This window comes from Sapajus apella, unplaced genomic scaffold (assembly GCF_009761245.1).
Source record: "Sapajus apella isolate SASKATOON/1434 unplaced genomic scaffold, GSC_monkey_1.0 scaffold52, whole genome shotgun sequence".
Taxonomy (NCBI): Eukaryota; Metazoa; Chordata; class Mammalia; order Primates; family Cebidae; genus Sapajus; species Sapajus apella.
This window is the reverse complement of record NW_022436992.1, coordinates 14,895,436-14,907,834: the sequence shown is the minus strand read 5'-3', so window position 1 is coordinate 14,907,834 and position 12,399 is coordinate 14,895,436. Positions and strand designations below refer to the sequence as shown.

The window sequence follows — 12,399 nt, the reverse complement described above, 5'->3', positions numbered from 1 at the left end:
TGGCATAATTTCTGTATGGCATGAGTGCCAACTTCTTAGGACATATGTAGAAACTAAAAGAATGTCAAGTATTTTCATTTAAACACTCAAATTTTACATACATTCTGTTTAAAAAATTCTGCTGTCAGGTGATATTAAGCAAATGCTAAATATAAATATTTCTACAGGATGAAGATTTGAAGTGGGTGGAAGAAAATATTCCCTCTTCATTCACGGATGTGTAAGTATCTTCTGTTACAGTTTGATTATAAATTTTAGGCTTTAGTTTAAAAGGGATCATTCTCATCCTTCGTTATGTGCTTTTCAAACCTCACACTTCGTATTCTCGGGTAAGCCCCTATCACCAGTAAATGGCCCTTACAGAACTACAAAGAAAAACCCTGGCTTGTTTCATTTTTCACTGTACAGCAACCATTTAAAACTAGTGTCCTGCCTAGGCGCAGTGGCTCACACCCAGCACTTTGGGAGGCCGAGGCGGGTGGATCATGAGGTCAAGAGATCGAGACCATCCTGGCCAACATGGTGAAACCCCGTCTCTACTAAAAATACAAAAATTAGCTGGGCGTGATGGTATGTGCCTGTAGTCCCAGCTACTTGGGAGGCTGAGGCAGGAGAATCGCTTGAACCTGGAAGGTGGAGATTGTAGTGAGCTGAGATCACACCACTGAACTCCAGCCTGGCGACAGAACAAGACTCCGTCTCCAAAAAAAAAAACAACAAAAACTAGTGGCCTATAACCAACTCCAGCTTTTTCTGATCTGCAGTTATCATGATCATTTCATTTTTTTCTTTCTTTCTTTCTTCTTCTTCTTCTTCTTTTTTTTTTTTTGTAGAGATGGGGTTTCACCATGTTTGTCAGGTTGGTCTCAATCTCCTGACCTCGTGATCTGCATGCCTTGGCCTCCCAAACTGCTAGGATTACAGGCATGAGCCACTGTGCCTGGCCTTCATTTTTTTTTTCTATCACAGAAAACATCAAACATACGTAAACTTTCTCTTTAAAGGTAACCACAGCACCATGTATTGTGGGGATGGTTTTGAAGGAAAAACATGAGCATAGGAATCTTCTCTGGTAACTTTGAGCTATTCAGGATCCTCTTTATCTATGTCCTGTTTGAGACACGAATTCCAGATAATTGTTTCCATAGTGAAGAAATAGAATAGCCAAGTATGATAACATTTTCACATATTGGTCTTTCCCTTCCTGGCCTCCATCTGGTTTCTGTTTAGATAGTTTCTGTGTAGTATGATACTCCTTTTGCCTGAATAATTTCCTTTACCTTTCTAATTCTTATAGTATAGGTATGATGGTAGTAAATCTGTCAGATTTTTATTTGTTTGAAAAAGTCTTTGTTTCACCTTTATTGAAGATAATTTTTGTGAGAATACAATTCTTTGTTGACTTTTTTTTTTCTTTCAACACTTAAAGGGTTGGTCACTTGAATGTCTTCTGGCTTTCATAGTTTCAAAAAGATGTCTGCCTTAGTTCTTATCTTATTCCTCCACATGTTATATGGATTTTGTTTGTGTGGGTTGGAGTTTTTTTGGGGAGGTGGGGGAATTGGCTGCCTTCAGGATTTTCTCTTCATCTTTAGTTTTCATCATTATGAATATGATGATTCTAGGTATGTGTGGGCATATATTTTCATTTCTCTTGGTTGTATACCTAAAGTGGAATTGCTAGATCATATGGTAACTCCAACACTTTGAGGAAGTGCCAAGCTGTTTTCCAAAGAAGCTGTATTATTTTATAATCCTATCAGCAATATATGAGGGTTCCAACTTCTCCACATTTTTTGTTAACACTTGTTATTGTCCACCTTTTTGATTTTAGCTCTTAGTGACTATGAAGTGTTATGTCATCGTACTTATGAGTAACTGAAATTCAAAGTGTCTTGTTGGGGGAACTGGTGTTATTTAAACTGTGGTAACTGAAATTCATGTATAAATAGTCTATGCAAAGTAAGAACTGCCTATTCATTATGAAACTTACAATACACTATTATACTTTTAGCAGTCAGAAAAGGAAAATATGGATGTATTTTTTTTTATATTTACCCATATATTTACTGTTTCTATTTTCTTTCCTTTATATATGAGCTGAGGTCTTTCTTTAGTATTTCTTATACTAAAAGGATAGTATAGGTATAAAAGGATAGGCCTGCTAACAACAAGTTCTCTCAATTTTATTTATATGAAAATGTATTTACTTTGCCTTCCTTTTTTTTTTTGAGATGGAATCTTGCTCCCGTCTCATAGGCTGGAGTGCAGTGGCGCAGTCTCAGATCACTGCAACGTCTACCTCCTGGGTTTAAGCACTTCTCCTTCCTCAGCCTCCCAAGTGGCTGGGATTACAGACATGCACCACCACACCCAGCTAATTTTTATATTTTTAGTAGAGACGGGGTTTCGCCATGTTGGCTAGGCTGGTCTTGAACTCCTGATCTCAGGTGATCCACCTGCCTCGGCCTCCCAAAGTGCTAGGATTACAGGCATGAGCCACAGCACCTGGCCATTTGCCTTCCTTTTTAAAGGATAGTTTTGCTGGATAAAAAATCTTGATTGACTTTTGTTTGAACACTTCCAACACGTCATTTTAATATCTTCTGGCTTTTATTGTTTTTGAGGAGAAAATAGTCATTAATTGTATTGTTCTCATGTGTGTGATGTGGCATTTATCTTTTGCTGTTTTTCTGATTTTTCCTTTATATTTGGCCTTCTGCAGTGAGTCTATGATATACCTAGGTCGTCTTTTTGTCTATTCTTTCTGGAATTTGTTGGGCTTCTCAGATCCATGTCCCTTGGTCATTTTCCAGTGCCTTCAGCTACTTTTTAAAACATTTTTTTGAGACAGTCTCTCGCTTTTGTCACCCAGGCTGGAGTACAAGGCAGTGGTGCAATCTTGGCTCACTGCAGCCTCTGCCTCCCAGGTTCCAGCAATTCTCTTGCCTCAGCCTCCCTGGTAGCTGAGATTACAGGCGCATGACACCACACCTGGCTAATTTTGTATTTTTAGTAGAGATGGGGTTTCACCATGTTGGCCAGACTGGCCTCAAACTCCTGACTTCAGGTGATCCACCCACCTAGGCCTCCCAAAGTGCTAGGATTACGGGCATGAGCCACTCTATCTGGCCAGCTACTTATTTTTGATATTTTTGTACAGGTTTTGTCAGTATTTTTTGTGGAAGGAATCATCTGACCTTTTCGGTCCACCTTTTCTTGCTCTCTTCTATCGCAATCACTTTCTGTATGTTCCTTTTTTCCTTCTTTCTTTATTTCATTTTCTTTGTTGTTTTCCTGCCACACATAAGATTTCTTTTGAATTATTCTCCCTTGAGTACCTTGTAATGTTCTCAATCACTGGAATAATTTTTGTCTTTTTCCTTAATTATTTTTCTGAGTATGATTGACTCTGAATTTCTTTGTGCTTTGTTTTTATCTACTTCTGCTCTTGGCTTTTAGATTCCTTATTGTAGAATGTTTTTAATATTGCCAAATGTTCTTTTTAAGTTATTGTATTTAATCTGGAGTATTGTGTGTTATAATTATAGTTTTCTTCTACTGTAAGATATTTTGATTTTCATTTTCCTTCTTTTTCTTTTCCGCAGTATTATATGGAGTTTATTTTGGTTTTCCCATTCTGAGAGATTTTATGAAGGTTCCTGGTTTGAGTGCCTTTTTCCATCAGTGGGCATGAACTGTTTCTTTTATGGATAATGTTGATGGTATGGAGGAGTATGGAGTAGGGGAGGTTGGTGGTGTTTTGTCTGTCTGTTATTTCTGCAGACCTTCCCTCCCCCTTTTTACTGCCTTTTTAAAATGTACTACACTATCACATCTCCAAGGAATATTCCTCTTTTTTATATATGATCCTTTCCTGAAAACAATGATCATTCAAAGCTGCTACTTTTTGTCCCACTCGAATTGAACCCTTTCGATGTAGTAGGTGCTGTGAACCTCCAAGTCACTGGTTTTATACAGTCTGTTGACACTGAGTGTTAGGCTTTTCTGCAGGGATTGATTTTTGTCTATGCTTGTCAGTCTTCCCACCACCCCTCTACTATTTTTCCCCATAGCCTCTCAACCCTCTCTTTTCCTACTCTCTGTACCCGTGAGCTTGCAGTAACAGCAAGGAATCTGTTGGGATTTGACATTTATTTCTCTATTAACATATAATCTCAAGTTTGTGGTGTTTCCTGGTAACGCTGAAGGCATGTGTCTTTTGTGGTTTTGTTTGCAATCCTTAGTAATTTTATGGGTTTTTGAGCAAGAATATATGGAGAGCTTCAAATTAAGTGGCCACCATTATTTTCCAGATTTGGAAACTCATAACTAAGCATTTTAGAAGGAAATTATTTAAGCAGGCTTACCTCCTACTGTGCTACCACTTCTTGGTGGAAACCAGTGAGGCTTCTAGGTAGTTCTCTTTATATGTGAGAAAGGCACTATCCTCTACTGTTTTTTTCTGTAGATAGAAATGTCTTCCTGGTTACAAAAAATCCTTTAAAATATAGAAGATTAAACTGTCTTATTTGATGTCTTCATGAACCATTTATATGAAATGATTAGAGCTGTATAATCCAAGAATAATTTCCAAAATTTCAGGTTTTTAGGAAACTTTGCTTCTCCACTTCTGAAAACTTTAACACAAGAAGTGTAGCCCAACGTTATCCAAAATTAATGTACGATTTACATAGCAAGTTTAGTATTTGGACTTCAAACACAGAGAAAAGCCTTCCCCTTATATAATTGTGGAAATGGAACGGAAATTTTATAAGTCATAGGATATTTTAAACAGATCATGAATAATCATATGATATCATGTATTATGAGATATTGCTATGATATTCACTGTGAATTTCCTCATCTTCGATAACCCATGAAGGTGAGATTAGCATAGCTTATCTCTCTCTTTAATGCACTGAATCATTCCTAATAAGTTTTAAGTAGTCATTGACGTCACAGCAGGGACCGTTGTTGATATTGCTAGTGTTTCCTCTAAACAAGGTGCCAAGCATGCAGCAGATTGTCTTCCGGACCTCTAGGGTTCATCTCTCCCCTAATGCCGTCTTCTCCCCCAGATTTTTTTAATCATATTAATCCAGTCTGCCTTGGCTCCTTTCTCACACTAGTCAGTCTCCTCGCCCTCCTGGCTTCACCACGGACCGCACTGTAGGTGGCATCCTCTGGAGTTGTGCATTGCACTTTCATGGCAAAACTTTGGCACTTGGACTTTTCCTTCAGGCTCTCCTCCCTCAGACCTCTGTCACATTGAGGCTAGATTAAAGTTACTTAACATTTTTATATATTCATCTTTTCTTTTTATATTATCTTTGCGGAGCAAAAGTTCTGTTATATAACTCTCTCTCTGGAAACCTTTGCTGGCAGACATGCAGGCAGTGGTCATAATGACACAGAAGTTAAACAAATGCTGGATTCTGTAAATACCACCTTTCATAATGTGTTTACTCATAAATGGGTTAAGTCCGCAATAAAATTTTTGGATGAACACGTTTGTATAATCCTCACCCAGATCAAAGAATAGAATAATGCTAGTGCCCTGAAAAGCCCATTTCCCATTTCCCTTTCAAATCAAGAATCTGCTTTCCCAAAGGTTCTGCTGTCCTGAAGTCTACAACTGTAGATTACTTGTGTCAGTTTCTAAAATTTTATTCCTCAATAGGTATCCATTTGCTTTGCTGCATACTATTCCATTGTCTGAATAACCCATAATTTACCCATTGGGGTTATTTTCAGTTTACTGCTATTGAGAACAGCACTCCTCCATGTCAGTCTGTGAGCCTGAGTGCTCCCTTCTGTAACTTCTGGCTATCCAGGAGTGAGAATTCATGGGTCATGGCATGTGCCTATATTCAGCTTTTGTGGATACACTTACCTTACTGTGAACAACATTATCACCTTTTTTTTCCTTTTATTTCAGAGCTCTTCCAGTATTAGTGGATTCAGATGAGGTAAAATATATTTTTGCATATTTCCTTGGAGCTGATATTTTCACAAAGTAGAGATGTATTTCAGAAAGAAGTTCTGAAAACTACTTTTTATGATTATTATAAATTGAGTAGACAGAAAGATGCTATGAATTGATTTGTGGGTAAAGTTTAAAGGATTTATGGATAAAGTCCTCATTTCAAACAAGAACAAGATAAATATTTATTGGTATGGAAGAAATGAAGGATTATTTTATGAGATCTTGATTCTGTGATTTTCTAAAATCTTGTATATAGATAAGAGTTTAAAAGATTTTAAGTTGGCCGTTTGTCTAAGTTAACCTCTGATACTTGTAGATATTTTGCTGAGGTATTAAAGTTTCGATCTCATTTTCATTTACTAAGCTGGAAATTTGGATAGAGGATGTGGAGTTAGGAAAGTTTTTGGGAAAAAAAAATTAGCTGTGGATCACTTGGACATTGAGTTGTGGTACAAGGCAGGAAGAAATCTGAAGTGTAAGAATTAAAGGCTGGATACATGGAACATTAACTTTCGCAAAGGAAGGGTGGGGGGAAGTTAGTGGTAGCTGAATAGTCACTTGTATGGTGGCTGTAGCACATAAGAGGAGCCAGAGCTCTATTCGTTGAAAGAGAAGGGAAATGATTTTGGCATCACTCTGTTATTTGACTATACTGGGATGGGAAGGTTTGAGAAGGTCTTGCTGCAAAACAGTTAAACTTCAAGATTTATAACTCTACAGAAAGATGTAGTATGTACATTAATAGTAATTTAAATGCCCTCTTAAAAGTAATTTTATGCTACATCTTCCTGTAGAGTATTACAAGTATTATATCTTTCTGTAAAGTGTTAGTAAATCATCTGTAATTTCAAAAATACATTAATTTAGTAAAGTGAGGCAAATCTCTAGATGAGCTAGGCCTAAGAAATCCATTTTAGTAGCCGGGTGTGGTGGCTCACGCCTGTAATCCCAGCACTTTGGGAGGCCGAGGTGGGTGGATCACGAGGTCGGGAAATCAAGACCTTCCTGGCCAACATGGTGAAACCCCCTCTTTAATTAAAAAAAAAAATACACAAAATACAAAAAATTAGCTGGGCGTGGTGGCACCAACCTGTAATTTCAGCTACTCAGGAGGCTGAGGCAGGAGAATCACTTGAACCAGGGAGTCAAAGGTTGCAGTGAATCTAGAACACACCACCACACTCTAGCCTGGTGACAGAGGGACTCTGTCTTAAAAATAAAACAAATAAAATTTATAAAAACACAACATTTTAACTCCATTCCTGCCTCTCAGTGGAGATTCTGAACCTGACATGTTTTCTAGCTAGCAGGAAATGTGCAGAAGCAGATAACTGACTATGCATTATTGGGGAGTATGAATTATGTGGTTTTAATTTTTAAATTTTTGTAAGCATGGGATCTCATTATGTTTTCCAGGCTGGTGTCAAACGCCTTGCCTCAAGCAATCCTCCAGTCTCAGTCTCTCAAAGTGTTGGGATTATAGGCATGAGCCACTGTACTTTGCCTTTTATTTTCTGTACCTGATATTTCCATGTATATATTGTAGAATATATTTAGTTCCCCTAAATGCAGCTGTTGAAAGATTAGAAATTTTTTGTTAGGGTTCTGGAAGCAGCATCAACATGTTGATATGTATCTTTTTTTTTTTTTTCTTCAGGAAATCATGACCAGATCTGAAATGGCTGAAAAAATGTTCTCTTCAGAAAAGATAATGTGATTAGAACCCATATAAGTGAAATGTAGTTAAGCTTGAAGGACTATCCTTCATCAAGACTGAAAGTGAGCTTTGTTTTGATATTGCATAGCAAGTTTTTATTGTGTTATCTTGGAAGTCTGCGTGTCAAAATGAAGAATTCAGGTGGCAGGAGGGTTCTGCAATCCTTTTAAAGTTGACTCTTGAGTGTCAGTTGAATGTCTATTAAATTGGATTTGGAAATAACCTAAGGAAAGTATTATGATAAAGATCTGCACAGATGCCTCTTAGCGGACAGGTGGCAGACATGTGGGTTAGGGTTCTCCCTCTTTTCTCTGGAACATATGACAATTCCAGATTAAAGAAAAATGTTTTTTAATAAACATGTTGGTCTTTTTTCTAGTCACCTTTGAGGTAGATATTGTGATTCTTCTGGACTATAGTATATCTGTGTCTTTATGTCTTGGGTTTACTAGATACAATAATACTTTCCTTTGACATTTGTACTGAAGTGATTCGATATGAAGTAAAACTTGGTTAATGTTGGAATATAGGCATATTTATAGGTTTTTGCAACTCCCCCCCCCTTTTAAAAATCTGCACAAGGCCCTTGTTTGTGAGTCTCATGCACATCAAATGATGGACTTAGGTCTTCTCTGAGCTCAGGGGAACACAAGTGCACAGAGTGAGATGTCTTGAGGGTCACAACCAAAGAATTTCCCTCATTGTCCCTCACTCAGGCCATGTGTACGTGTGATGCTGCTGAATCTGCCAGGGCGGATGGTGGCCATATGGCTCCCCCAGAGCACTTCCTACGCAGCATACTGGGAGACCCATTACTGGTGAACTTCTTGGAAATTAGAACTGTATCTTTTGCATAATGTTGGCATATTACATTTCGTATTAAAAACATATATTTAGTTGCATGCTACATCATTTTTGATTTCATAATTAATTTCTTAAACTTCAACCATGTTTTATACCCTATTTTGTTACATCATATATTTGTAATGAGTAATATGAAATCTTTTGCTTTAATTTCTTTTTTACAAATGTAGAATGTTCTAAACTTGAAAGGCAATTGAATGTAGTATGGTGAAAATGTGAATGTTTTGCTGCTTTCATCACCAAAGATACAGGGCTAGTGGACATTTAGAATAGTAATTAAAGAATCTTGAATGTCTTTTCTTTGAAGGAGTTCTAACCTTGTAAATTGAGAATGACTTCAGAGAATTTTGATTAAGAAAACATTGAAATTTGAACCGGCACAAACACTTAAACATAACCTCCAATTTTTTTTACTGTGAAGCCACAAAGCAAATTTTTTTCTTTTTCTTTCAAAAGCCTACCTTCTGTATTTATTTCTTGTTTACTCATTTCAGAGAGAGTAGTAAAGAAGATCTATTTCTGGCAGTCATATCACTTGAAAGATATTGGCAAATGTATTTTCACTCCTGACCATGTGGAAAGTGAACAGTGTTGGCAAACATTGCTGAGAAAGCCATACTTTTCAAGATGCCCTTACTTTGGGATATCCTTCCTAGGGAGAAAAAAAGTTTTAACAATTGTGAATTCCATTTCTTATTTCAGTTTCTGCTGCAGTAACGGGTTCCCATCCACTGCAGTTCCCAGCATTTATGTTCTGGTATATTCTCCCCTTAGTCCATTAACATTTTTATGTAATACCCCACTCCCCAAGTTTTGAGACAGAATGACCCCCTACTTATTACATGGCTGTAGTTGAATTTGAAAATGTGGAATATTGGGCTTGCAGGCAGTAGGAGCTGCAAATCTGGTAGAGTGGGAGTGAGGAGTTAATGGTGAGTACGATGATAAGGGAAACTGCCTCTGACAGAACCGCAGTAATGTTTACCAAAACATGTCTTTCTACAGCTGGTAGCATAGTTAATGCTACCTCTGTAGCTCAGCTGCAGGCTGCACTGCAAACTTTTCTTCCATCCAGAGAAAGCAGAATTCCCTCCTAGTAGCCTTATCACAAATATTGTTTCTCAAAGGGCATGTGCTGTCTGTCATCTTCAGTGATATTTGTGCCATCTCTTGATGGCTGATGACCTGGATCGAGTATTTCTGTGGAGGGCCTTCTTAGGCCCCTCACATACATGAGAAGGGTACTCTAGTGCCATAGCCATAGTTCACAGGAAGGACTCCGGGGGAAGTTATGCGTAGGGCCACTGAGCAGCTCATCATCCTTGCTTCTGCACGAAGTTTCCAGAAACTGGCCATCAGGGCCTCTGAGGCGCTCAAGTCAGTTTACTTTTAGCATGCCAGCTAAAAATAAAGACGGGTCTCCCTGTTAGTGAGGGAATCTGAGGATACGGGTCCGGTTTGATTTTTTTTAGGCAAAATGCTTAAGTGTTCTGGTTATGCCATTTATATTAGATTAATATGATGTGTGAAATTTTCTTAAAAGGGAATTTTCATGATTTGATTTAGATTAGTATTTAAACATCTGCTTTAGATAGCAGTTTTACTGCAGAAATAAGGAAAAATTGGTGAATATGTGAATTTTTTAAGCCTGAGAGATGATAGAATGTTCCCATATTTTTCCTGTAAAGAAAATATTTTAACTTACACACCCTGTAGAAAATGCCACCCTTTCCCCTTGTATTACAGTACAATGTTTACACTACTATACTGTCAAGACAAAGTATGAAAAATGTACATATACGTTTTGATTTATATATCCTTTTTTTAAAAAAAAAAAGTTTGAGTCTATTGCACTAGGCTGTACTTGACTAAATTTTGGACAGATGCTGTGTTAGATTTATGATCACTAGTTCTGGTACTTGTGTCTTTGTATGATCAAAGCATGCAATAAACAGTACAAAGCACCAAGCCTTATACTTAGAAGAAGTGTAACATTGGTTAACATACTGGTCAAACACATTGAATGTATATAAGTGGCAAAACTAGATTTGTAAGGAACTGTACATTATAATATTGGAGCTCAGTACAGCATGAAGAAACTTCTTTAAAACTAAGAAAACATTCATTTATTTGGGGAGAAATTTTAGGAGTGTAAGAAGTTTTATTTTTCTATTTTAAAAAGTTAAATTGTTCTATAATTTGGAAGAAATTTCATTGAATGTAAGACATAACTGAATGATTTTCGTTTGAAAAATTTATGTATTTTGTGCCTTAATATTTTGTTCTTTTAATAAAAGTCTTCTGAAATTTTGAATGTTTGATTCTTGGTCATATCTATTGGTTCTAGATTATATAAATCTGTAGGAAATACAAACTCCAGTAGATGGTAGGACAGAAACAAAATTCTTACAAGAGGAGGCACAGCTAATCAAACACAGAAAAGTGCTCAACCTCGGCAGTAGTAAAGAAATGCAAAACAAAAGATAGATAGGGGATATTTTTAAAAATCAAATTAACCTAAGTTTCTACTATGGTATATTTGTAAAATCCCTTTGCTTTCAAAGTCTGATGAAATGAGCACACTTACTAATGATGGTCATATAATTGATTCCGTTTTTGTGAAAAGTTAAACAATGTGTTTATAACCTTTGAATAATGTCAATTCTGGTGATGTTTTGAAAAATTCAAAATACAGAATAAAGTTTCTGTACAAAAGTGTTTATTATAACATTATTTAAAGTAGAAATAAAATTAGAAACAAACAGTATCATAGTTAAGTGAGGTATGATTTAACCAGCTACTTTATGGGATATTGTACAGCCATTAAATGATGAAGAATTCATAATAAAAATACTTATAAGAACTGTGATGCAGTGGCACATATGTGAATGCTTATCTGTGTAAAAGTAAGGTAGAGCAACTTGCTGTGATGGTTCAGAAAAAAATGCATTGTATTGTATCTTCCAACTTTTTTTTACTTTTTTGAGAAGGAGTTTCACTCTTGTTACCCAGGCTGGAGTGCAATGGCGCGATCTCGGCTCACCGCAACTTCCGCCTCCTGGGTTCAGGCGATTCTCCTGCCCCAACCTCCTGAGTAGCTAGGATTACAGGCATGTGCCACCATGCCCAGATAATGTTTTGTATTTTTAGTAGAGACGGGGTTTCACCATGTTGACCAGGATGGTCTCGATCTCTTGACCTCGTGATCCACCCACCTCAGCCTCCCAAAGTGCTGGCATTACAGGCTTGAGCCACCGCGCCCGCCTGTATCTTCCAACTTTTCTGTAACTTCATGATTATTTTGAAATAAAGATAATTAAAAACAAAAAAAGGTAGAGAAAGGATTGAGTGGAAATGCAGCGGAGTGGCACACATGATTAGTGTCGAGGCTCAGCCAGGCTGTGGTCACAACTTGATTTTAACCTTTCAGAAAGTTAAGACAAAAACTTTATTTCTTGCTCATGTAACAGTTTTGGAGTGGGTATAGAGGTGGGGAGGACCACCCTCCTCCCCATGGACACTGGGGGTTTATTTCTTTTTTGTGGGCCCACCATACCCCAGGGTTCAATTTTCCCTGGGGTATGGGAATATTTTCTAAGGTAAATATATTAAACGTAAATATGTAAAAATGATAGTGTCTTAATTAGGATATATATCAGAAAGTCTGGAAGAGTGTGGTCTTGGGTCACAGCTTAATCTTGTTAATTAAAAAAATCCATCTTGCTATAAGTAATGTAAGATGGGACATGGGGAATTTCCTTCATGGACGTCCTCCCAGCTTTGAGGAATGAGGAATGAGAGGGACAAGAAGGGTAGTCCCAGAGGAAAA

The 12,399-nt window shown here is 37.2% G+C and overlaps 1 protein-coding gene across 2 annotated transcripts in view; it reads left to right on the top strand.

Annotated features, from left to right (window-relative positions):
• TMEM87B (transmembrane protein 87B) overlaps window positions 1-10,884 on the top strand; it is a 64,756-nt gene extending 53,872 nt beyond the window's left edge. For both annotated transcript variants that reach the window (XM_032243684.1, XM_032243683.1), the window contains exons 17-19: window positions 168-220; window positions 5,942-5,972; window positions 7,647-10,884. In XM_032243684.1, coding sequence (XP_032099575.1) covers window positions 168-220; window positions 5,942-5,972; window positions 7,647-7,706 — 144 coding nt within the window. In that variant the 3' untranslated portion in view covers window positions 7,707-10,884. The remainder of the gene's footprint in view (window positions 1-167; window positions 221-5,941; window positions 5,973-7,646) is intronic.
• The last annotated feature ends 1,515 nt before the right edge of the window (window positions 10,885-12,399 follow it).